Source organism: Eptesicus fuscus, chromosome 15, assembly GCF_027574615.1.
Source record: "Eptesicus fuscus isolate TK198812 chromosome 15, DD_ASM_mEF_20220401, whole genome shotgun sequence".
Classification (NCBI taxonomy): Eukaryota; Metazoa; Chordata; class Mammalia; order Chiroptera; family Vespertilionidae; genus Eptesicus; species Eptesicus fuscus.
The window spans coordinates 52,504,833-52,529,758 of NC_072487.1; the positions used below are offsets into that span (position 1 = coordinate 52,504,833).

General features: G+C 38.1%; 1 protein-coding gene across 3 annotated transcripts in view; it reads left to right on the forward strand.

Annotated features, from left to right (window-relative positions):
• The first annotated feature begins 26 nt into the window (after window positions 1–26).
• NCBP1 (nuclear cap binding protein subunit 1) overlaps window positions 27–24,926 on the forward strand; it is a 43,920-nt gene continuing 19,020 nt past the window's right edge. The window contains exons 1-10 of one of the 3 annotated variants that reach the window (XM_008141875.3): window positions 27–184; window positions 10,415–10,503; window positions 11,067–11,167; window positions 13,065–13,221; window positions 14,161–14,268; window positions 14,712–14,833; window positions 16,011–16,080; window positions 16,570–16,785; window positions 20,889–20,986; window positions 21,675–21,738. In XM_008141875.3, the coding sequence (XP_008140097.1) occupies window positions 151–184; window positions 10,415–10,503; window positions 11,067–11,167; window positions 13,065–13,221; window positions 14,161–14,268; window positions 14,712–14,833; window positions 16,011–16,080; window positions 16,570–16,785; window positions 20,889–20,986; window positions 21,675–21,738 (1,059 nt within the window). In that variant the 5' untranslated portion in view covers window positions 27–150. Of the gene's footprint in view, window positions 185–10,414; window positions 10,504–11,066; window positions 11,197–13,064; window positions 13,222–14,160; window positions 14,269–14,711; window positions 14,834–16,010; window positions 16,081–16,569; window positions 16,786–20,888; window positions 20,987–21,674; window positions 21,739–24,926 lie in introns of those variants that run through there. The other 2 variants (XM_028145968.2, XM_054727106.1) reach the window with 2 other exon arrangements.

A 24,926-nucleotide genomic window follows, 5' to 3' on the forward strand; every position in this document is an offset into this window, starting at 1 on the left:
CTTCCGGGAGCCCTCCCGAGCGAGTGCGCCTGCGCGCCGGCCACTCCGCGCGCCTCGCCGCTGTCCTCGCGCCGGCCGGCGTTCCGACGGTTCCTTCGGGGCTTCCCGCCCGCCCGCTCGGCTCGGCTCGGCAGCGCGGAGACGTGCGGCATGTCGCGGCGGCGGCACCGGGACGAGAACGACGGTAAGTACAGTGGGCCCGGCCGCCGAGGCCGCGCCCAGGTGGGGGCCGAGGTTTGGCTTCCTTGGTCTTTGGGTCTCGAGGGAAGGGGACGGGAAGCCTTCCCACGAAGAGGGAGGAGGGTAGCACAGCGGGAGTGTGGCCTGGCGACTTCTGAAAGGCTCCTGCTCCCCTCCCCTCCCCGCCTTTAGTCGTTGGCTGATTGGAGGCCTTGGGGGGGCCCCACGTCTCTAACGACTTTCCTGGATTTGGTCCTTAGCACCACGGAGCAGGGAGGGAAGCACACCTGTGTCTGCGCGGCCGCCTCTTAGGGACAGTGACGGCGACCCTCTAGTCCCAGTCTCTCGTTTTGACCCTCAAACTGCACCTGGAAAGGACTCTGGGCAGATTGCTGAGGGAAAGGAACAAAGCAGTGACTGAAAGGTCTCATGAATCTACGTGGTCTCCCTCCCCTACCGGTCATTGTGGATTTGCCTTCTCTTAAGCTGCGGGGAAAGAGATCCCTCATCCACACCCAAGAGGTCGCTAATAAACAGATGCGTGTAGTTAAGTTAGATTTTGAACTGGCTGTAACTGTATTTCCCTGGTGTAAGAGACTGCTGGAAAACCACCTGGAGGGCTCTTGGAGATTTAGATCAGGGGTTGTCGTCTCCATTTGGATGGTTGTGCTCATGGGGATCATGGTGCATCTTAAAAACCAAGTATAATTGTGTTAAAAACAGAAAGAAAGATGCTCACATTACATAATCAGTCAAGAGCACACATCCAAAAAACCTAATTCTATTAATATTTTAATGTATTCTTTGAAAAGAATGTAGTGTAGTGGTTAAGTGGGCAGACTGGAATCGAGGGTTTAAGATTAAAGCTAGACTCTACCATTTACCTGGGGGTTATATCACCTTTTTTTAACATTAATCTGTAATATAGAAGATGATACATACCTCTTACTGGTTTGTAATGGTTAAATGAAATAATACATGTGATGAATGGCATATGATGATGTCTGTTTTATCACCTGTTAATGCTTAAGTGGTGGTAAACATTGGCAGATGTCAATGATGTAAGAAAAAAATAATAATAAAATTTAATTGAATTCATTTTCTCCACTAACATATTTCTCTCCATGAATGTTGATGCGGTTAGGAGTAGGTAAAACTAAATCACGTGTATTTAGTTTTAACAACGAAACAACAGATTTCAGCTAGGGCATGGCTAAGCGGTTCTCCCCTGATACCTCAGGATCTAGAGTTTTCGTGTAATTAACATGGAGCCACAGCTGGCAGGGCTTAGATACCGGTGAGCGCAAGTCCAGGGTGCTCTTCACTACACAGTGTGCTCATACTTCTTTTTTTACATGGGCTTTTTGTGTAAGGTACATTCGGGGCACAGAAAATACAGTTTTCTTATGCTTTGAATTTGATTAATCAAAAACTTAATATGCTTGGGGTTTAGAGAACTTGAGCCTTTTAAAGTTATTTCATTTTCTTTGCTTTTCTTATACTTTCTTTTCTCCATTCCTTCTTCTCCCTTCTGGAGTAAACCTATTGGGAGAGAAAATGTTTCCAGAGGGCAACTTGGAGAATTGGATTTGAATATGTAAAAACGCAACTTTTGCTTTGGTTATTGGGATGCTGGCACAATTTTCTTGAGAGTTAGTTCTTTTAATACCAGCTGGCAGCTAAATCATTGTCCATTCGGGTCTTGTTGCAGGAACCTCAGAAGTAAAATAAGGAGTTACTTAATCAAAGTTTACTATGGCAAATAACTTAGTAATGGAGGGGCAGTTTATAGACTTGGTTACTACACCAAATCTGGAACTTTTGTATTTGTGTAATGATTAGGTAGGGCTTACCCTAACCAGTGATCAGAATCAAGTGTTTTATGTACTTTTGTTTTAGTTGAGCATCTATTAATATTTTTAAAATTAAAAATATTAGAAGCTTAAATATTATCATAGGCTATGTTCTTATAAGCTGAGTTATTATTATTATAGTTTAATAGAAGATACATCAGAGCATTTCTGGATTATTGTCAGCTCTTAATGAGGCATTGATTGCCATGACTTCCCATGTGCTTGATGAGATATAATCATTTATTCTACAGATATTCGACAGTGCCAAGCATTGTCCTAACTACTGGCAATACAGCAGTGAACAATATAAAGATAGAAAACAAATAAAATATAGTGTATCATATGACAATAAGTCATATGGGGGAAAATAAAACTAAGAGGGCAGAGACTGCTGTGGGGGAGGAGTTGCTGTGTTTTCTTTCTTTTAAATTTTTTTTTTTTTGGTTTGTTTAAAGTATTACAAATAGTAGTACATATGTCTCCCCCCCCCCCCCCCCATTGGCCTTCCCCTGGCCTCCCCTCTCCACCCCCCTTCTCCTCCCCCAGTGTCTTTCGTCCATTGGTTTTGCTTATATGCATGCATACAAGTCCTTCGGTTGATCTCTTACCCACCCCCAGCCTTCCCGCTGTAATTTAATAGTCTGTTCAGTGCTTCTCTGCCTCTGTATCTATATTTTTGTTCATCAGGTTATAATGTTCTTTATTATCCATAAATGAGTGAGGTCATGTGGTATTTTTCTTTCACTGACTGGCTTATTTCACTTAGCATAATGCTCTCCAATTCCATCCATGCTGCTGCAATTGGCAAGAATTCCTTCTTTTTTATAGCAGCATAGTATTCCATTGTGTAGATGTACCATAGTTTTCTAATCCACTCATCTGTTGATGGGTATTTAGGCTGTTTCCAAATCTTAGCTATTGTAAATTGTGCTGCTATGAACATAGGGGTGCATATATTCTTTCTGATTGGTGTTTCTGTTTTCTTAGGATATATTCCTAAAAGTGGGATTACTGGATCAAATGGCAGTTCCATTTTTAAATTTTTGAGGAAATGCCATACTGTTTTCCACAATGGCTGCACCAGTCTGCATTCCCAACAACAGTGCACTAGGATTCCTTTTTCTCCACATCCTCGACAGCACTTGTCATTTGTTGATTTGTTAATGATAGCCATTCTGACAGGTGTGAGTTGGTACCTCATTGTTGTTTTGATTTGCATCTCTCGGATGATTAGTGACTTTGAGCATGTATTCATATGTCTCTTGGCTTTCTGAATGTGCTCTTTCGAAAAGTGTCTATTTAGGATCCAAATTTTAGATCCTTTGCCCATTTTTTGATTGGTTGTTTATCTTCCTTTTGTTAAGTTGTAAAATGCTGTGTTTTCTATAGGTTGCTCAGGGAAAGCCTCTTTAAGGATGTCATGTTGCCCTAGCTGGTTTGGCTCAGTGAATAGAGCAGCCTGTGGACTAAAGGGTCCCAGGTTCGATTCCAGTCAAGGGCACATGCCCAGGTTGCTGGCTTGTTCCCCAATTGAGGGCATGCAGGAGACAGCTGATCAATGATTCTCTCATCATTGATGTTTCTCTCTCTCGCTCCCTCTTCCTTCCTCTCTGAAATCAATAAAAATATATTATTAAAAAAACTTTAGAATGGCATCTTTAGAAGGTAAGGAGCAAACTAGATGGCTCTATGGGGGAAAGCAGTGGTGGGGAACAACAAATGCAAAGGCCTTAAGGCTAGAACATTCCTGTCTTATTCACAAAACAGCAAGAAGGCCAGTGTTGCTGCTGCGGAGTGAGTGAGGGAGAGAGTTATAGGAGGTAAGATCAAAGAAGTAGCAGAGGATCAGCTCATAGAAGTTGATTTTAAAATTGTATCTCTGGTCCTGGCTGGTTTGGCTCAGTGGATAGAGCGTCAGCCTGCGGACTGGAGGGTCCTGGGTTCGATTCTGGTCAAGGGCACGTGCCCGGGTGGCCGGCTCGATCCCCAGTGGGGGTCGTGCAGGAGGCAGCCGATCAATGATTCTCATCATTGATGTTCCTCTCTCCCTCTTCCTTCCTCTCTGAAATCAATAAAAATATATTTATAAAAAAAAATTGTATCTCTGTGTCGAAACTAAAGTATCAAGGATCCAGGGAAACAGGAAACTATACCAACGAAGTTCACCTATAGGTCAATTTATAGACAAAGAAAGAGAAGTCCAAGTGAAAATGTGTATGGATACTGGTCCAGTGCTAAATCTAACATTTCTTATTATCTCTTTAAGAGTATTTCTGAAGCTTTTCAGTTATAGGATATGCATAGGATAATAACTGTTCAGTACATTGTTTTGTTCTTTTAAGAAAGTATTTAAGTTGTCCATAATCTTAGCCAAAATCCCACATTAACCCCATTTAAGCTACTTAGAATTAGATCCTTATCCTTTAGGCTAACTGGTTTTTTACTTAACTATCTATATAAAAGCTAATATATTAAGTGTCCAACCATCCGGGTAATGACATCACATAGCAATGCCTGGCTTCCTCTCCCTAGCGACTAGCCTCCTTGCAGTTTCTTCAGCTCAGGAACACAACTTGCTTTATAGCCAGGTGGAAACATTTCACACTGTAACCAAATGTCTGTGAAGCGTTTTCACGTGCCTTATCGCATTTGATCCTCACAGAAGTTCTGGAGTAGGTAGATAGACTTGGTGGAATCCTATTTTCTTTTCATTAGCCAGAAAACGGAGATTTAGAAAGCTTAGAAACTTGACCCAACTGAAAAGAAGTAAGAAATTGTGGACCTTAAAAATGACTTCAAGTTTTCTCACTGTGCAGAATATAGTCAAACACTGCTGCAGTTAAATATTTTACCCTTTGTTCTCCCTGCGTGATCTACAATAATAATCTGCTTCATGTTGGTATTTATTGCTGTGTTGCTGACAATTACCTGAAAGAGAAGTTGGGGTGCTTCACTGGGCTGGAAAAAACTCAGCTAAATCAGAAAGCAGGTCTAATTAAGCAAGTTTATTCTATATCTATAAAAGGCTAAGTTGACTCGCACATGTGCCGTACATATAAAGCTCTCACTGGCGCCAATTGCACGCATGTGTTTCAATCTGTCATTGTCAATTGTGAATTTGGTTGACACTTCTATTATAGAGAAAGGGCGAATAGCAATATTAAAATATTTATTCTAATTAATTTCCTTTCAGTGTGCACGAATTCATGCACCAGGCATATATATATATGGCTAAGTGTCCATCTGACTGGTAGCTATGATGCTCATGGACCCCAAGGGGGCATACGCTCAACACAGGAGCTGCCATGACGTGTACTGGCCATTTAAAAATAAACTGCACCACGGACCAGGCGCCTACAAACCAACACTTGGCTTCCCCCAAGTGGGAAACAGGCCCCGCCACCACCCCGGAGCAGCACCCCACCAATATCGCACCCAATGCTGCCAAGACCCCATGGCGCAAAATGCGGCCCTCAGCCCAGCCCAGAAACGGTCGCTGTGGGTGCTGAGTAATGACATCACATAGCAACGTCCAGCTTCCTCTGCCTAGCGACTAGCCTCCTTGGAGTTTCTTCAGCCCAGGAACCCGACTTGCTTTATAGCCAGGTGCAAACATTTTACAGTTTAACCAAATGTTTGTGAAGCGTTTTTATTGCCTCATCTCATTTGATCCTCACAGAAGTCCTGGAGTAGGTAGATAGGAGACTCGGTAGAATCCTACTTAATTTTCATTAGCAAGATGTGAATAGCAATATTAAAGTATTTCTTCTCTAATTAATTTCCTTTCAATGTGCATGAACTTGTGCACTGGGACACTAGTAGAAAAATAAAATGAATAGAAGTGAAGGTATTTGTTACTTTCAGGAAAAGTATAGCTTGTTTCAGAAGTGATGGTTACCTCTGCTTTAAATATGCAAGGTCAAGGTACTTTATTTTTCTCTTTTACCTTGTAGGTTTTTGTTACTTTACTTTCTCTCTTACCTTGTTGGCTTTTGTTTTTGACTTTGTGGGTCTAAAACTTCTTATAGTATATCTAATTCTAAATAAGGACATAATGTATAGGACAACATATTCATATAAAATTAGAATCACCTTACAGGGGGAAAATTATTTGGTGTACCAAGATCCTTTTAGATGGGTTCAATAGAGACTTGCTGCATCCGTTCTATTCTAGCCAAGGGTGTCTGAGTGAAGTGGCAATATGTAACTTTACATTGCAAAACTATTACATAGTTACATTTTAATATAAAATCTATTCTTGCTTTGGGAGCCACCATAATGTTTGTTTGTTTTAAAATATATTTTTATTGATTTCAGTGAGGAAGGGAGAGGGAGAGATAGAAACGTCAATGAAGAGAATCATTGATTGGCTGCCTCCTGCATGCCCCCCACTGAGGATCGAGCCCACAACCTGGTCATGTATGTGCCCTGACCGAGAATCAAACAGTGAAACTCATGGTTCATAGGTTGGCGCTCAACCACTGAGCCACACTAGCCAGGCATAAATATGTTTTCTTGAGGGTATGTGAAGACATTCAGCTAATTCCCCAAGTTTTATTCTTAATTAAGGTGTTTTATTCTACTTCCCCATGCTTGTCATCCAGGTTCTCTTCTACATTTCAATATCCTGTTACTGTCCATGAGTTCGAATTTTGTCTGTAGTTTACCCCCTCCCTTCATATTCTCTCCAATATCAGGTGAGAATGGGGCTTCTCTTCTCAATACATCCTGACTCTTTCCATTCTCCACAATAAATTAGTTTTTTGATATAGTCAAAATGGGAAGAAGAGAAAAAAGAGGTGTTGTAGTTCAGATATAGGACTGTGCACTTGCATTATCTAGCTTTTCTTTGTAAATCCTGCTTTCTCTCCCTACAGCATCATTTCCTCCTTTTCAAGCTTCTATAAGGGGCGAGGCGGGTTGCTTTAAAAACCAGGGTATGATTTCAAACTGGTATGGGAATAAGCCAGCTGGATAGCTAATTTAAGGAGGTTGTGGAATAAAGGGTTGGCAAAGTAGATGGGGCACAAAGAAGATAGCAGTGGTTAAAGTTTAAAACAACAACAAACTGCTCTCATTCAGCTAATTTTTCAGCCTGTACATACCCCCAACCTTATTGGAATCTGGTTCCAAGGAACACTATTAGCATTCTGCCTCCTAGAACAGAATTTTTCAACATCAGGCTGGGTTATATGTGGTTGGGAGTTGCCCTGTGCAGTGTAGTATATTTTGCAGAATCGCTGGCTACCCACTTGATACTAGAAACACTCCTCAAATTGTGATGACTAAAATTGTCTCCAGCAGTTGTCAGACGACCCTTGGGGAGCAGAATCTCACCCAGTTGAGAACCACTGCTCTAGGAGAACGCTATTTTTAATGTCCTGGCTTTTAGCTTACATAAACGTTGCATCAAATAGGCAACTTTTATTCAATGAATGAATCCTAGAAATAGAAGACCTTTGAATGAAAGTTGGCTCTCCAGATAGTGGATCCTTTATAGATCTTATGACTTAGATTTGATGTATACTTAAGATTCAAGGTCATGCCCTAGCCGGTTTGGCTCAGTGGTTAGAGTGTCAGCCTGTGGACTGAAGGGTTGTGGGTTGATTCCGGTCAAGGGCACATACCTCGAGTTGCAGGCTCAACCCATGGGAGGCAACCAGTTGATGTGTCTCATATCGATGTTTCTCTCTGTGTGTCTCTCCCCCTCCCTTCCATTCTCTCTAAAAAATCAATGGAAAAAATATCCTTGGGTGAGGATTAACCAAAAGAATCAAGGCCACTGATCTCAGAATGCCACACATGTCCACAACTTTACACAGGAAGATGTCTCCCAAGAATATATCTCAGCTGTCATACTGCATGCGTGTTGTATTTTTTTATGGCATTATCCCTTCAAAACTGTACTCAGTGGTTATTTAAGCCAGATCATAATGATGACTAAGGGGTGGAGGAGTCAGGACACCGAGTGCTTTACCCTGTGGTCTTTGTATCTGATCCTACCTGGGTAGTAATAGATTGGTTTTATTCAGCATAACATTTAAGGGGATGCAAAGCAACGATCATTTCAGTCACTGGAGCAACTTTAACACCCAAAGCTTCGAATAGCCAAATGCTGTGTTTTATTATAATCACCATATATTTCAAGCCAAATGGTCTCCTGGCAAGTGATTATGAACTTTGTAAAAATGGCTTAGTTCTTTAGGCCATACAAGTCTAGAGAAGATTGAAGTTATGTATAACTTGCTTCTGGGTAACCCTATATCCAGCTGCAGATTTTCATTACTAATACAGATCCCCAGCACAGTTACAGACTACTGCTCCCTTGTCTATTCGCTATCCTAATAATCTAATTGTTGGAAGTTCAAAATTAAATTATAACCCAGCTGGTGTGGCTCAGTGGTTGAGCATCGACCCGGGAACCAAGAGGTCACTGGTTCGATTCTGGTCAGGGTATATGCTGGGATTGCGGGCTTGATCCCAGGTGGGGGGTGTGCAGGAGGCAGCAGATTGATGTTTCTATCTCTCTAGCCTTCTCCCTTCCTCTCACTAAAAATCAATAAAAACATTTTTAAAAATTTTTAATTATATTGGGAGACTAGCCAGCATTATGTGTAGCATCAGCATTATGTACCATACTTAGCAATATTAGTTTTAAATTTTTTAAGTGTATGGTATGTTATTCCACAAAAGGACATGAGATCAGTATATTATAGTTGTATTTTAATCCTCACCCAAGGATGTTTTATTGATTCTTAGAGAGAAATGAAGGGGGGCGGGGGAGAAACATTGATGTGAGAGAAACTTAGATCAATTGCCTCCCCTACACGACCCAACCAGGGAATCAAACCTTCATCCTAGGTATGTGCCCTGACCACATCAAACTGCAAACTTTTGGTACACGGGATGACACTCCACCAAACTGAGCCACCTGGCCAGGGCAGTATGTTAGTTTTAAACAAAATAGTAAGAGATCACTAACAGCAGGAGTCGGAATAGTAGACAGTCCAGTGCTTAAGGTTGATTTGTAGCACAGCTTCATTCAACTTTAATTCTTTAGCAACTGAAAGGACAGATAGATAAAATACATTTTATTGATTTCAGAGAGGAAGGGAGAGGGAGAGAGAGGTAGAAACATCAATGATGAGAGAAAATCATTGGTCAGCTGCCTCCTGTGTGTCCCACACCTGTGATGGAGCCCATAATCTGGCATGTGCCCTGATCGGGAATCGAATAATGCCCTCCTGGTTCATAAGTCAGTGCTCAACCACTGAGCATCACCAGCCAGGCTGGAAGATTTTCTTTTAAGCTTCTTTAAAGAATCCTTTTATTCCACAAAAGGATGTGAGGTTTTTTTGAACATAATAGGATCAATAGTTAAATCGGGGAATTCTAAAACGCATACTTTTTCCCCACCAATTATTTGGTAGAGTGCTGAGGACTTTCTTTGAGTATATATGTCTGATTGTAATTCCCATTGCTTGGTGTAAACTGTACCTTAGTGCTGCATGGTCTACAGACCCAAAACTATTAATTGAAGAATTAAGAGCTCAGATTTTTGTAAAGCTTGTGAGGAATTCTAATGTTTTATTCTCCTTTTCTCATTATTGAAGTTTTCCTCTTCATACCTAATATAAAAGCTTTATTTTCTAATCAAGTCTTTCCAAAGCTTCAGTTTGGTTTTGCACCATATTTTATCAGCTTACATAATAATTTTATTATTACAATGAGTATTGCTAGCACTAACAAGTTTTAAGAATAGGCAATTGAGGAACAATAGACAATTCAAATGTAAGGAAGGGAAGTAGCAATACAAGATGTTAGAGAGTGCTCTGTCTGCCCGTGGATAGCACCATTCCTGTCCATGCGCAGAAATGCAGAGGGCTGCTGCATTCATCACTTGTGGGGCACCTTTTACACACAATTTAACATAAATAATGCCTCCTAGAATTACAGTAGCCCTGGGTATGGAGACTGTTGGTTAGTCCAGCCTAATTTGAGAAGTGGAGGATCAGTTAAGAGTTTTTTACTATATGGCCGAAACCGGTTTGGCTCAGTGGATAGAGCGTCGTCCGGGGTTCCAGGTTCGATTCCGGTCAAGGACATGTACCTTGGTTGCAGGCACATCCCCAGTAGGGGGTGTGCAAGAGGCAGCTGATCGATGTTTCTCTCTCATCGATGTTTCTAACTCTATCCCTCTCTCTTCCTCTCTGTAAAAAATCAATAAGATATTAAAAAAAAAAAAAAAAGAGTTTTTACTATATGTAAAAAGTAGGGCTTCTGGTAGAAAAAGAGACTATAGTATAGCATTTAAAATGTTAAATGAAATTTGTGACAGCTAATTTATCACGTAATGTTAATTTTTCATGTTGTTGAAACAGGGGGACAACCTCACAAAAGGAGAAAGACCTCTGATGCAAATGAAACTGAAGATCATTTGGAATCTTTAATATGCAAAGTAGGAGAAAAGGTATGCACCAAAATATGTACAAACTGTGAGGGACTAAGGGTTGTAGTTGACAGTACTTTGATTAATTTCATCAGCTGAAAGCTTTGATGGTCTGTTTTAGGCAAAGCTTGTATGTATTGCCATGCCTCTGTATCCCAGAGTATGCACATTTAAAACATTGGGATGCAGATAATTGAGAATAAATGTTTTTAGCACTTTTCATAGAATATGAGTCTTAAGACATTTTAGGGAATAGTCTCTCAGTTTATAAATGAGCCAAATAAATCCTGGATACTTAAGGTACTTTGCCCAGTGTCATATAGTAAGTGAATTAGAGAAAAAGAATAGAGCCGTGATGTCCTCATTTCTAATACTTACTCTGCTGTCTTAGACTGCTTACTTTTAAATTTTCACTCATTCACTTTTCATGGATTTCTAAAAAACAGTAACGACCTGAATTGATTTATATTAAACCTTAGTGCCTTGTGTGTGTAACACTTTAACTTTTTTTATGATCACCTAGAAAATTTTAACTTACTACTTGCTAAGTACTTGACAGATACATAATATGCTGTCCTCCACAGAGTGCCTGCTCTTTGGAGAGCAACCTAGAAGGCTTGGCTGGTGTTTTGGAAGCTGATATTCCTAACTACAAGAGCAAGATCTTAAGGCTTCTTTGTACAGTGTATGTATGCAAAAGATTTATGAATCCAGGTGATAATGTATTATCTACTCTTAAATGCTTTGGGAAATGTTAAAAAATGTGTTTATGTTCTCTGTGTGATCAGCTTTCCTTCTGTTGGGGAATTCGTACAAATGAAATGACCTGTGGCCCTTTGGTTAACTTTTTCTCAGAGATAGAACTAAAATTGAGCATTTTCCTTTTGTTTCTTGTAACATGAGAATCATTTGAATTGACTATTTTTAAGTGAGAAAGTAGATACTTTCACATTCAGAGATTTTCTTTTAAGCATGTACATTTAAATATATATAATAGAATTTAACTTGTATTTTACCAAACAAATTTGAGAATTAAAGTAATTCTTGGAAGCCTGAGAAGCTTTTGAAGTATTATTAGGCATAAACTTTCTGAGTTAGATTAGCTAGAACAAGTATCAGCATTTAATTTGTGAGGAAATTAAAGTGAGAAAAGTCTAACGTGGAATCATGAAACAGTCTCTCCTAGTGGTGGAATTAGCAATCTAGACTTTCTCATCTCTCAAATAGACTGAATCGTATGCCTTGAAAGAAGTAGCTATGACTTTTGGATTAAGGGATCTTTGTACTTTATGTGAAACTAGAGGCCCGATGCACGAACTCTGCCTCTGCCTCTATCCCCGCCCACCGCGGCTTGGTCCAGAAGGACCTCCAAAAGGACATCTGGTCTAATTAGCATATTATGCTTTTATTATTAGAGATTATAAATTATCTAGGTATTCTTGAATTATGAAGGTGACTTATAAGTTGTCATTTCAGTTATTTTAAAATGTTTTTAATGCTTATAGCTCTTTTTTTTAAAAAAAAAAGTATATACAAATTGAAGCTCTCAGTGGTTTTCATTTAACCTCTCATAAAGTAAAAATTTCACTTATAATTTTTCCAAGGAATCCAGTTAGTATTCAAGAAGGTATGTTCTTGGACTAAGAAACTAAGAAAAATCAGTTTGCTATAGTTACCCATAAGATGTCTTCTGTTTTGCAGGCATTTGTTAGAATGGAGTAGATTTATGCTTAGACTCAGATGAGTCATGACTTTTTTAGGAGTGCAGGAATTACTATCAATGGAAAGATTTTTTTTTTTTTAAATAAATTGCCCTTCTCTGCTAGGTACCTTAGAAAAACAGAAAAAAATAGATGAGAATCTGAATGATCATGAGTTCCTAGTTGCTTTTCTTTTTTAGCTAATTTCTAAAGGCTGCCGAAATTAGGAAGTAACATTTGCTTTTTCCAAAGGTTTATTACTGTAATCCTCTTTTCTTCTTTTCAAATAACTTTAATGAAAATTAACACACCTGGAATAAGCAAACTGGGATATAAAGAAATTTACTATATCAGAGTACCATTTTAAAATTTCAATAATTCAATAATTTAACTGTAGAAGCTTGATTGAAACTAGTTTTAGTTCTGAATAGTGTTTCTCAAAATGGAATTCCGATCTTATGACATTTGGTTAGCTAAGTTTAGAAATGCTGAATCTCCCCCTTAATGAAACTTGTTTGACCTGGTATTTCCCAGGAATTTTACCATGAAAACTGTTTTGTATGGAATTGCTACTCAGTTGCACTAAAAATGTTGGATTAAAAACTGGTTATATATTTTTTCTGTTTGGCAACTTCATAATTATAGTGCATTATTTTTTTAACTCTTGGATTAACTAATTAGAATTAAAATGAAAAATTGTGGGGGCCATGTCGGCAACTCTTCTCAAAATTTATGCCTTTTCTGAAGTAGTTTTGAAAACAGCCAGAAGTAATCCTGTTCCCAAATTCATAAAATGATAAAAGGTTTATGTAATACAAAATTCAGCAACTTAACATAATGCTTGTTTTGGGGTTTTCTTCTTGTACTGGGTTTTCAAATCAGTGCACGTCTGTTACCTGAGAAGTTGACAATTTATACAACATTAGTTGGATTGCTGAATGCCAGGAATTACAACTTTGGTGGAGAATTTGTAGAAGCCATGATTCGTCAACTTAAAGAATCTTTGAAAGCAAACAATTATAATGAAGCTGTGTATTTGGTAAGTTTTATGAGGTTTTTAAGGGGGGGTGTTTTTTGTTTGTTTTTGGTATATTAAGATAGGGATTGCCCTAGCTGGTTTGGCTCAGTGGATAGAGCTTCGGCCTGGGGAATGAAGGGTCCCAGGTTCGATTCCGGTCAAGGACACATGCCCGGGTTGCGGGCTGGGGCATGCAGGAGGCAGCCGATCAGTGATTCTCTCTCATCATTGATGTTTCTATCTTTCTCTCCCTCTCCCTTCCTCTCTGAAATCAATAAAAATATATTTTTTAAAAAAAGAAAAGACAGGGATGGAGGTGAATTACCATCAAATAATTTGTCCTTTCTCTTGAAATACAGTTCCACACTCATCACAATAACTATTCTCTTTAAAGGTACCACAGAGTTCATTACCAAGTCCAATGGTTTCTTAATCCTAGTTCTTCTCTCTGTAATATGTTATTCTTTACATCTGTTGGTTTTTGCAGCACCACAGCCATATAAAAAAAGAAGATTATACATTGAAGAAGCTAGAATATCACAGTCTAGGTTCTTCGTATAGTATAGAATGGAAACCTATAAATGCACAGATTCCTGTCCTTCATAAGATCTCAGACACAATTACTCAGCTCTCCTATTGTAGCACAGAAGCAACCATAGACAATATGTAAACACTTAAGTATGACTATGTTCCAGTAAACATTTACTTGTGGACACAAATTTAATTTTATATAATTTATGTAAGTCAAAGTATTCTTTTGGATCTTTCTCAAGCATTTAAATATGTAAAAATTATTCTTAGTCCATAGGCTATGAAAGAAACAAAAAAAATAAAATAAAAACAGACTAGATTAGGCCCTTGGGCTCGAGTTTTTCAGACCTGTGGCTTGCACCTTCCAAGTTTGTTTTGTAGTTATTATAAGGGACATTTCAATTTAGTAGAAATTGTTTTCTCCAACAGGTTCGTTTTTTATCTGATCTTGTGAATTGTCACGTCATTGCAGCCCCATCAATGGTTGCTATGTTTGAAAATTTTGTAAGCGTAACTCAGGAAGAGGATGTACCTCAGGTAAGAAAACTCCTTATGCTGAGTCTTGTCCATATAGTACCAGGAATTTTTGACTGGTAACCCTTTTAAAATAATGTTTTTAATGCTTATAGCTCTTTTTTTTTTTTTAATTTAAAAAATGTACATACAAATTGAAGCTGTCAGTGGTTTTCATTTTAACCTCTCATAAAGTAAAAATAATTTACTTGAAAAGATAATAATAGATTATCATGCTATAAATTCTTAATATCTAAAAGTTAAGTCAACTAGTATTCTGATAGGTTCTTATGACTTCTATGTTAAATGATTCTGTCTAGTAAAACTAAAATATCTAGAAATGCTCTGAATGAAACAGATGTCTTAAGTCCTGTTAAATAGCTTTCACAGGATTTCATTCAAGAATACAATATGAATGACAATTAACTAGCACATATTTTAAACTTACCTTTTAAAAAATTCTTTAGGTGCGACGGGATTGGTATGTGTATGCATTTCTGTCATCTTTGCCCTGGGTTGGAAAGGAATTGTATGAGAAGAAAGATGCAGAGATGGACCGCATCTTTGCCAACACTGAAAGCTATCTTAAGTAAGGGCACAATTCATAGTTCTCTTTGTTTAAGTAAAGAATACCTTCCTGATATAAATGTTTTATGTGTTAATCTGTTTTAGTAATATCATTTGAATTGCATTTCTCAAAAATAAGCTGTGGAGTTTCCTAAAGCTTTTTCTAGGTAATCTCATATCCCTACTTCGTTCGAGCAAGAGTTGGTAACATAGCTGCTTTTAAGCTACTCTTGTACATATTGCAAAGGCATAAAACATCTTAACACAGTGGTTCCAGATACTAATGTGTCTAAGATTTACCTGTGGTACTTAAGTATGCTCTAAACCCAGCCCCCAGACCTACCGACTCACAATATTTTAGAGGTTTGAACATCTTTACTATTAATTTATTTCACAGTGGAGAACATACAATGTATTTCAGGTGGGTAAAATCCTAAACCAAGTCCTTGTAACAGTGGTCCTTAACCTTTAATACTAAAAATAGGAGTTATTAGTAAACTTAGGCTTAATTACTTGGTAGGTAGGTACTTGCTTTGTGCCCCCTACATTTTTCAAAATACGTTTGTTACAAGTTTCATTTTCTGTCTATTCATAGATATTTCTTTGGATATTGTTAATATCTACTTAGTTACAAATAAAGCTAAAAGAAGTCTTAGGATAGAAATCTGCTTTTTTTTATCATGTTAAGCTACCTTTAAATGTTAGATTTTGAAAATGTTTTTATATTTTTGAAAAGTTGTACTGGTTTTCTTAAAAAATGTAGATGCTTGCCAAAGAATAAAAATTAAAATGTATGAATATTCTAGCATTTGAGGGCTGGTATATGTCCTTCCCCCTTTTTTATCCATATGGTAGTCCAATATGCACACTCTTCTTTTCTTGCTTCCCCGCCCCTTAATATAACTTGGGAGTTTTTTGCATAAAAACATATAGCTCTTCCTCATTCTTCTTAATACTTGTACAATATTCCACTCTTTTAATGTGCCATAATTTCTTTAGTTCCAAGTTGGAGATATTTAGGTTATTTCCAGTCTCTTGCATTATAAACAGATGTTTCAGTGAATATCCTTGTACAAATGTCTTTGTATACATATGCAAATATATTTGTGGGAGACATGAATTCTTAGAAATGGCATTGCAACTGAACATCTTTTCATGTTTTTAAAAACCTAAAAAATAGATTTTCATTTTATCTTTAGAAGACGCCAAAAGACTCATGTGCCCATGTTACAAGTGTGGACTGCTGAGAAACCACATCCACAAGAAGAGGTAAATTAATTTTAGTCTCTTGAGATATAGGGACAGTCAGCTCTTGAGGAGATTCTTATCTCTGTGATTATTCAGGTCATTCCATTTATATACCTTAGCTAGGTTTCCACATTTCCTATCAGGGACCCACCTCCTCATAGCCCTGGGCATATAGTGGATATTTAATAAATGTTCGAATGTAATTGAAACATTATTGAAACATTGCCTGTTCTGGAGAATTCCAGCTATCATAGAGTTGACGTCTTTTTTTTTTTTTTTTTTTTTTTACTTAAATGCCCAATTTGAAGAACGTAACAGCTTCAGACAGATACTGACTTTATAAAATCATTAAAACAAAAACACCATTCCTTTGTACTATATTTAATTGAAAGTTAGCTTCTTTTCTGCATCCTGTATTTTAGAAGTCGTGATTTTTGGCTTTGTCTACTGAACATGTTATTTCTTCTAGCCTCCAAATATATATTAATTATTAAAAATTAATGTCTTTAGTATTTAGATTGCCTGTGGGCCCAGATTCAGAAATTGAAAAAGGATCGCTGGCAGGAGCGGCACATCCTAAGACCTTATCTTGCCTTTGACAGCATCCTGTGTGAAGCATTGCAGCACAATTTGCCTCCTTTTACACCACCTCCTCACACTGAGGATTCAGTGTACCCAATGCCAAGAGTCATCTTCAGAATGTTTGATTACACGGATGATCCTGAGGTATGTGACCAATTAAAGTTCCTGTCAAATACATTGTGTTGCATTGTATTTATGGTTTAAGCGTATTTGAATTATGCCTGTGATACATTTTAATTTTGAGTTTATTATCTAAGAGGGTCTGTAGCAATGAAGTTAACAGTTTAATTCAGTGAATGTTATCACTTCTTATGCAAGAAATTATATTTAGCATGTCTATATAGATTAAGAGAAAGCACAGTGTGAAATTAAAGAGAGTAAATCTGAGCCCTGGCCAGGTGGCTCAGTTGGTTGGAGCATTGTCCCTGTACCCAAAAAGACTACAGGTTTGATTCTGATCAGGGTACATGCCCAGGTTTCTAGTTCAATCCCTGGTCGGGGCATTACTGGTGGCAACCAGTCGATGTTTTTCTCTTACATAGATGTTTCTCTCTCTCCCTTCCTCTCTAAAAATCAATAAAAAACATGTCCTTGGGTGGGGATTAAAAAAAGAGAGAATAAGTTTGAGAACCACATTCGTTTGTGTTTTAATGCTGGTTTAGTTATATCCTTGATGTGTGATCTTAGATGAGTTAGTTACCTCTCTGTCTCAGTTTCCTAACGGAATAATAATAGTACTGTTAAATAAGGTTGTAAGAGGATTAAGTTATTAATAAACATAACATGCATAGAACAGAATACAATAAATTATGAATGCTCAATAATTTTATTTATTATTTTCTTTTTTTTAAATCCTCACCCAAGGATATGTTTATTGATTTTAGAGCGAGGGGAAGGGATAGAGAGTGACATCGATCAATTGCCTCTCGTACATAGCCCAACCAGGGATTGAACCTGCAACCTAAGTATGTACCCTGACTGGGAATCGAGCTCACTACCTTTTTGATATACAGGATGATGCTCCAACCAACTGAGCCACCCGGCTGGGGCACTAGCTATTATTTTTAATAAGGCTATTTTTCAAGAATAATACCCAGTTTTAGAGATCACTCATCTTTCTCTAATCCCTACACTTTAAAAAAAATAAAGTAATTAAAAAACCCTGACAATGAGCTGAGTTTATAGTTTAAAACATATGTATTTTTTAAAACATATGTATAAGCTGAGTTTATAGTTTAAAACATATGTATTTTTTATTATGATGTCAAGTTGTTGGCAACAGTTACACTTGAGCAATTAAGAAAATGTATACTTTTAATATTAACATTTTAGTATAAAAATTTACATTGTAACTATGCTTTAATTATTTTATACTTCTGCATTTGAATGACTGTCTTAACTTTCATATCCAAGCCACAGGCACAGTGATTATTGGATTCGTACTAAAAACTCAAATGACTGAAGTACCATACCTGTTGCTTAGTGCATGATTTTCAACCAGTGTGCCACAACCATTTTTAAAACATGCATTACCTGACTAGTCATGAGCACTGACCTTTTTCCCCTGGGATTGTCAAATAAAAAAATGACAATAGCCAACACAGCAGTAGCCGTCCAGTGTGAATGAATCTAAATTATAACTTAAAATTTTTTGTCAGATCAGCCAAAAAATATACCTTTTGGTGTGCTGCAGAATTTTAGTAATTAGTTATATGTGCCATGAGACAAAAAAGGTTAAAAATCTCTGGCTTAGTGTATCCCAGTCAGCATAGAGCAGAATTTCTCAGGCTCAACTCAATTGACATTTGGGCTGGATAATTCTTTGTTGTGGGGCTCTGTCCTGTGAATTGTAGGATGCTTAGCAGCATCCCTGACCCCTACCTTCTAATTGCTAGTAGTATTTAGTGGCTAAATGCCAATTGTGACAACCAAAAATGTATCCAGCAATTGCCAGATGTCCTCTTAGGAGCAAAATTGCCCCAGTTGAGAACCATTGGCATATGAACCAGTATTACCACCTAAGGTCAAACTTGAATTTTCTTTCTCCTACCATAAATTGCTAATGACCGGTGAAAATTTGATATATGTAAAATCAAACTGAGTAAAAAGTTGTTAGATAATTGGTTATGTTTATGAAGTTATCAGTTTGCAACCCACTTTGCCTATTCTAATATATAAAAATCCAGGGTCCATAATGACCGACCGAAGGCTTGACCAAACACCGGAAGTCAGTCCTGCAGTCAGTGCTGGATTGCCGTGGCGACCCAGCACTGACTGCTGAGGGAGCTGCGGATCAGGCTCAGAGAGAGGCCCAAAGAGAGAGGCAGGGTCTGATCCGCAGCCTCCATGGCAGCTGTTGATCAGTCATTGCCTCTCTGTCCCTGGGCTTCGCCAGCAGCCGCGCCTCTGTTTCTCTCCAGGCCTCCGAGGGGGGGCTGCTGATCAGCCCTGCCTCTCTGATCAGGCTTGGAGACGCTGACTGGCATAGAAACTGACCAATCAGAACCAAATCTGGGTGAACTGTTAAGGAGCCAATGGCGGCCTAGGAGGCAGAGCTTTTGACGCTGACTGGCATAGAAACCGATCCATCAGAACTAAATTGGCCAGCAGGGAAGGGCAGTTAGGTGCAGGGGCCTGATGCGGCGGGGGCCAGACATGGCGGGGATCTCCCTTTTCCGCATCCCGCGCAGAAAGAGAGATGAACGAACTGGTTCTAAATGGAGGCGGCCAGGGATTGAGAAATATTAGAAATAAAGAAAACAAGACGCAGAAATAGATTCATGAAGCTGGGAGCTGGGTGGATCTTTCTGTGCCTGGCTGAGGCCACAGAACAGATCCAGACTGCAAAGCTGAGGCTTTATTTATAATCAGGGACAAACAAGGCAATTAACAATGTTCTTGTAAGTTTCACTTGTTTTGGCAGCACTTGCTGCCCCTCCCACAGCCCACTAGCTACCCAGGAAGGATCTAGGGATCAGTTACAGGATTAGGCTTAATTATGCTGGGAGGGGTCTGCCCTCCAAACGAACTTGTTTGTGACCCTGCCACAGGTCAGTCAGAGTCTTAACCCTATAACCGCTTCCTACAGTTAGGGGTGATCAGGCAGGCAGGCTGAGGCAGTTAGGGGCGATCAAGCAGGCAGGCAGGTGAGCGGTTAGGAGCCAGCGGTCCCAGATTGTGAGAGGGATGTCTGATTGGAGAGGGTACAGACTAGGCTAAGGGAGCCCCCCCCCTCCATGCACGAATTTCGTGCACCAGGCCACTAGTCTATAATATTAAAAGCGTAATATACAAATCGACCAATCGGCCGAACAGCAGAACGACTGTCCGGATGACAGTCCAGACACAACCAGGTCTGCGAGGGCCGAGGCAACTGCGGCTGCAAAAGACTACTCTTGCACAAATTTCATGCATTGGGCCTCTAGTATTACATATGTAGTAAAATGCTTTTGGCCAGCATTATGTAATGGTCTAATTCAGTATGTCTAATTAAAAGTCTAATTTACATTTAAGACTGCTGGAATCTTTGTGATTCAGTATTTATTTGTGCAAGGGGAACTGGAAAGGGACCTCAAAATTTGTTTTGCCTGTACTGTTTACACTTAATTGATGTTGTCTCTATAATGTGTCCAGAAGAGCATAAAATACAAAAGAACTGTTCTCCTCAAAAGGAAGAGGATTTGCGTGTTTCTGTTCTGGCCTTTGGGGGCGGGGGAGAAGTTTATGTAAAAAAAAATTAGAAATTATAGAGATTAAGAGTCTATAATAGTAAATAATAAACTCTTTGAAGCTATTTGCTATGCATGTACTTTTATAAAAAATTAAACAATACATACATGTTTTTTAACCTTTTTAAAAACAATGTAATGTGGATATCTTACAATGCATACATGATTTAGTTATGTCTATATGGTATTTGAAATAAAATTTTCCCCTCCATGTTTATTATGGAAGTAGTCCACCATTATAGTTTAAAATAATAAACAGTATAGAGCTAATGATGTACAACAATTATTTTGTTTCACATAAGAATTGAGGTCAGAGGTATAGAAGAAATACTGCAGCTGACACTCATTCTGTTGTAAGTGAATACGACGATGATATTTGCTGAAAATACAGAGTTTTCACACTTTCTAACTTTTATTCCCAGCACCCAATTTGTACATAAGCTCTCAAATATTTGTTGAATAAATGAAAGAAAATATTTTTTTTAGGTCTGTGGTACATACATTTGGTTTTCTTTCCAGGGTCCTGTAATGCCAGGGAGTCATTCCGTGGAAAGATTTGTAATAGAAGAGAATCTTCACTGCATCATTAAGTCCCACTGGAAGGAAAGAAATACTTGGTAGGATTCTTTTCATGTTTCTTTAAAGTGGAGAAAATGTAGCAATGTAGATAAGTTGATAAGAGCAAAAATGTATGTTTAGAGTATTAAAAAAAAAAATCATCTGACACCCTGTCTTGCTAAGACCAATTTACTTTGCTTTCTCAAAATAGTACTTTTCTGAGTGCTTTATAATACTATAGTGCTTTATAATGCATATGATGTCGGCTTTTTTGTGTGGACATTTGTAATATGCTATGGACAAGTTAATTTGAATGACAATATATTTGGTGTGAATATTAAGGGAATAAATGAATACTAATGGTTTTGCTGTGTTTTCTAGCATTTAGACATTTAGCTTGGGGAAAGTTTAATATTTTCTTAGACTTTGGAAAGTTTGGTTTGGATTTTAAGGTGGAAAGGAACATAGTCTTTTGGGAGTGGCCTGCCGTATTAAAACTTTTTAAATTAGTATATTGAATACACTTCCTTAGTATTGTTACCTAAACTCCTGACCTTTCAAGGAGTTTTGGATGCATTAAAAATTTTTCTTGTGATAAAATAATCTGTGCTGTAGTGAAGTAATTGAAATCTAGAAAGTTCCAGAAAAGATTTCCTTTCCTTATATCTAAGCAACTGCTTTGAAACTACTTATTTGATTGTTCATGTATCTTTTATACTTACTGAACTTAAATTATACCTTTTACAGTGCCGCACAGCTGGTGAGCTATCCAGGGAAGAACAAGATCCCCTTGAACTACCATATAGTTGAGGTATGCATTCCACATGGAGCTCGTTTCTGAGTTTCAGAATCTTTCTACTGACTTAAAAAGTATTAATCTACTTTTGGCTTATTGTTTTTTTTCTTGCTACTTGTCAGGTATTAAAAGTTAAAAGAGGAGCGAGGAAATTGCTGTCTGTTTTGGCGCTCTGTTAGCCATGTTTATACAGAGAAAAGAGGAGGTTTAAACCAATAGTCAAATGGAATTTTGAGGACTATCAATTATTTATATAGTATATCTTCATTCCTGGATAGTTATCATGGATAATATAAGTTACTCTAGCTCTGTCAGTACATTGTCCATGTAACAGATATATAATTGGCTTTAATACTTTACAGTATTGTATTACTTTTAGCAGATAATCTATTTTTAACTGTTTATCTGGCCTCTTAGTAGTATACACCCGACTAGAATATTATTTGCTGTGTCACAAGGTGTAGGGCTAAATATGAATCTTTATTCTTAGAAATCAATAGAGCCAATTATTACCTATTTGGTTTGGCTCAGTGGATAGAGCATTGGATTGTGGACTGAAGGGTCCCAGGTTTGATTCTGGTCAAGGTCATATGCCTGGGTTATGGGCTCGGTTCCCAGTAGGGGGTGTGCAGAAGGCAGCCAATCAGTGATTCTCTCTCATTGATGTTTCTATCTCTCCCCTCTCCCTTCCTCTCTGAAATCAATAAAAATATATTAGAAAGGAAACAGAGAGGGAGGCAGAGAGGAGGAGAGGGGGAGGGGTTAGGGGGAAGGAGAAAGAAAGAAAACCAAAACTCTTATTAAAAAAGAGCCAATAGTTTTGGAAGTAGGAAGAATGAATAATGCTTTGATTAAGTCATACAGAAAGATGATATTAGTAGTATATTTGAATACCTTATGAGATTTAGGTTCTGAAAGTGTTTTCAACTTGACACATGAGTCAAACTGTCAGTTACATAGTCCTTTAAGTTAAAATACTCATGAGCATACTTATGATGTATTATTTATGATTCACTTTTTATTTATACTGCACTTGTGTGCTTTCTTAAAAGTACTGCAGCTGTACAGTTTTTACAGAATTTGAGAGTAAGCTTAGCCCTGAATTTGATTCACTGACATGTCATTTGAAGTGCAAAATATGTCATATGTTAAAATGTGCAGAAAGTCAGAATGAAGTACATATGGAAGTGTGGAGACAGGAGGCAGAGGAAGGAATGCAGATCAGGCTTTAGAATTCTTGGTAGGTGGTCCACACAAGGGAGGGTGGAAACAAGTTTCTGAACAAGTGGCATGGCAAATAATGCCTGGATTACCAAAAAGGTTTGTGGGCACCAGTTTCAAGTAGCAGAGTGGAATGACTTGACTATTGTCCATTTGCATCCTCAGTCTCATAAGAGTTTTTACTACTTAATTTATTAGAATAAAATTGATAGATATGTGCCTCCTATAATTCCAGAATTGGAATTTAATTACATGGTTCTCTGGGATTATCAAATAAGCACTAATAATAGTAAAACCTCAATATAATGGACTAATTTGGGTGAGGGGGTGTCAGTTAAAGCTGAAAGTCTTATGTAGGTTTTCAAAATGTGTACGTTAAAAATTTGACAAAATTTTGGTTTGGCTCAGTGGATAGAGCGTCAGCCAACGGATTGAAGGGTCCTGGGTTCGGTTCCAGTCAAGGGCACATGCCCAGGTTGTGGGCATGATCCCCAGTAGGGGGCTTGCAGGAGGCAGCTGATCAATGATTCTCATCATTCATGTTTCTCTCTCTCTCTTCCTCTCCCTTCCTCTCTGAAATCAATAAAAATATATTTTAAAAAAATTTTTTGACAAATTAGCTTGGTCGGTGTAGCTCAGTGGATGAGCATTGACCCATGAACCAGGAGGTCACGGTTCTGTTCCCAGTCAGGGCAGATGCCTGGGTTATGGACTCAATCCCTAGTGTGGGCATGCAGGAGGCAGTCAGTCAATTATTCTATCTCATCATTGATGTTTCTATTTCTCCCTCTCCCTTCCTCTCTGAAATCAATAAAAAATATATTTTAAAACATATATATATATATTAAAAATTGACAAATTAATTTACCTGTTTTTACTTCTACAGACATGTTTGTGTAATTAAAATTAACTGAAAATTTTAATTTCACAGAAAAGTTTTCTATATGTTACTGTAATTTTAAATTTATACTGAATAGGTCTAGTAAATGCATGCATGCACATAGCTGGGGCACTACTAAACATCGGCTGGCACAAGTTAAAACTACTACAAAGTCACGCCCCAGGACAACAGAACCAGTTACCTTGAGCACTGTGGTGTGATCACATACATTTGCAGAACATTGTTTATGAGCGGTGATTCTTTGATTTAAATATGTAGATTATAGTTGTAGATATATAATACTTACGTCAGTAAAATTAGTGTTTTTCCAACATATGGCCTATTTGCTAAAATTTGTTACAAATAACCATGAATTAGCCCAGCTGGTGTGGCTCAGAACCAGAAGGTCCCTGATTCGATTCCCTGTCAGGGCACATGCCTGGGTTTTGGGCTCAATCCCCAGTAGGGAGGTGTGCAGGAGACCCAATTGATGATTCTCTCTCATGTTTGATGTTTCTATCCCTCTCTCCTTCTCCCTCTTTCTGAAATCAATGAAAACATATTTTTAAAAATAATAATAACCATGAACTAATAACAAAAAAAAAAAAAAAACCCTGTTCATTTAATATAAGCATATCTTGGTTAAAAGCATTTTTAAATTAACAGGGTGTTAATTTTCACATATGACATATAGACCAAAAATTTTGTCCATGAATTTCAAAGTCTGTTAAATCAAGATCCACAAAATTGAGGGTTTACTGTATTTGCATATTCTTATCTGAATGCGTTATACAGAGAAGGAACTTTCATTAAAGATTAAAAAGTAATTCTTGTCCTGGCCATTGTGGTCAGGGGTTAGAGGGTCGACCTGAGCACCTGGGTTGCAGGTTTGGTTCCCAGCCCCAGATGCATGTGGGAGGCAACCAATCAATGTGTCTCTTTCACATGAATGTTTCTCGCCTCCCCGCCTCTGAAAATCAATGGAAAAAATATCCTCAGGTGAGGATTAACCAAAACAAAAAAGTGATTCTTTCATTATAAATGTCATGGAGTTAATGTTTAGAATAGTGAGGTATTTCTAATAGACGTGCATAGATAGCTG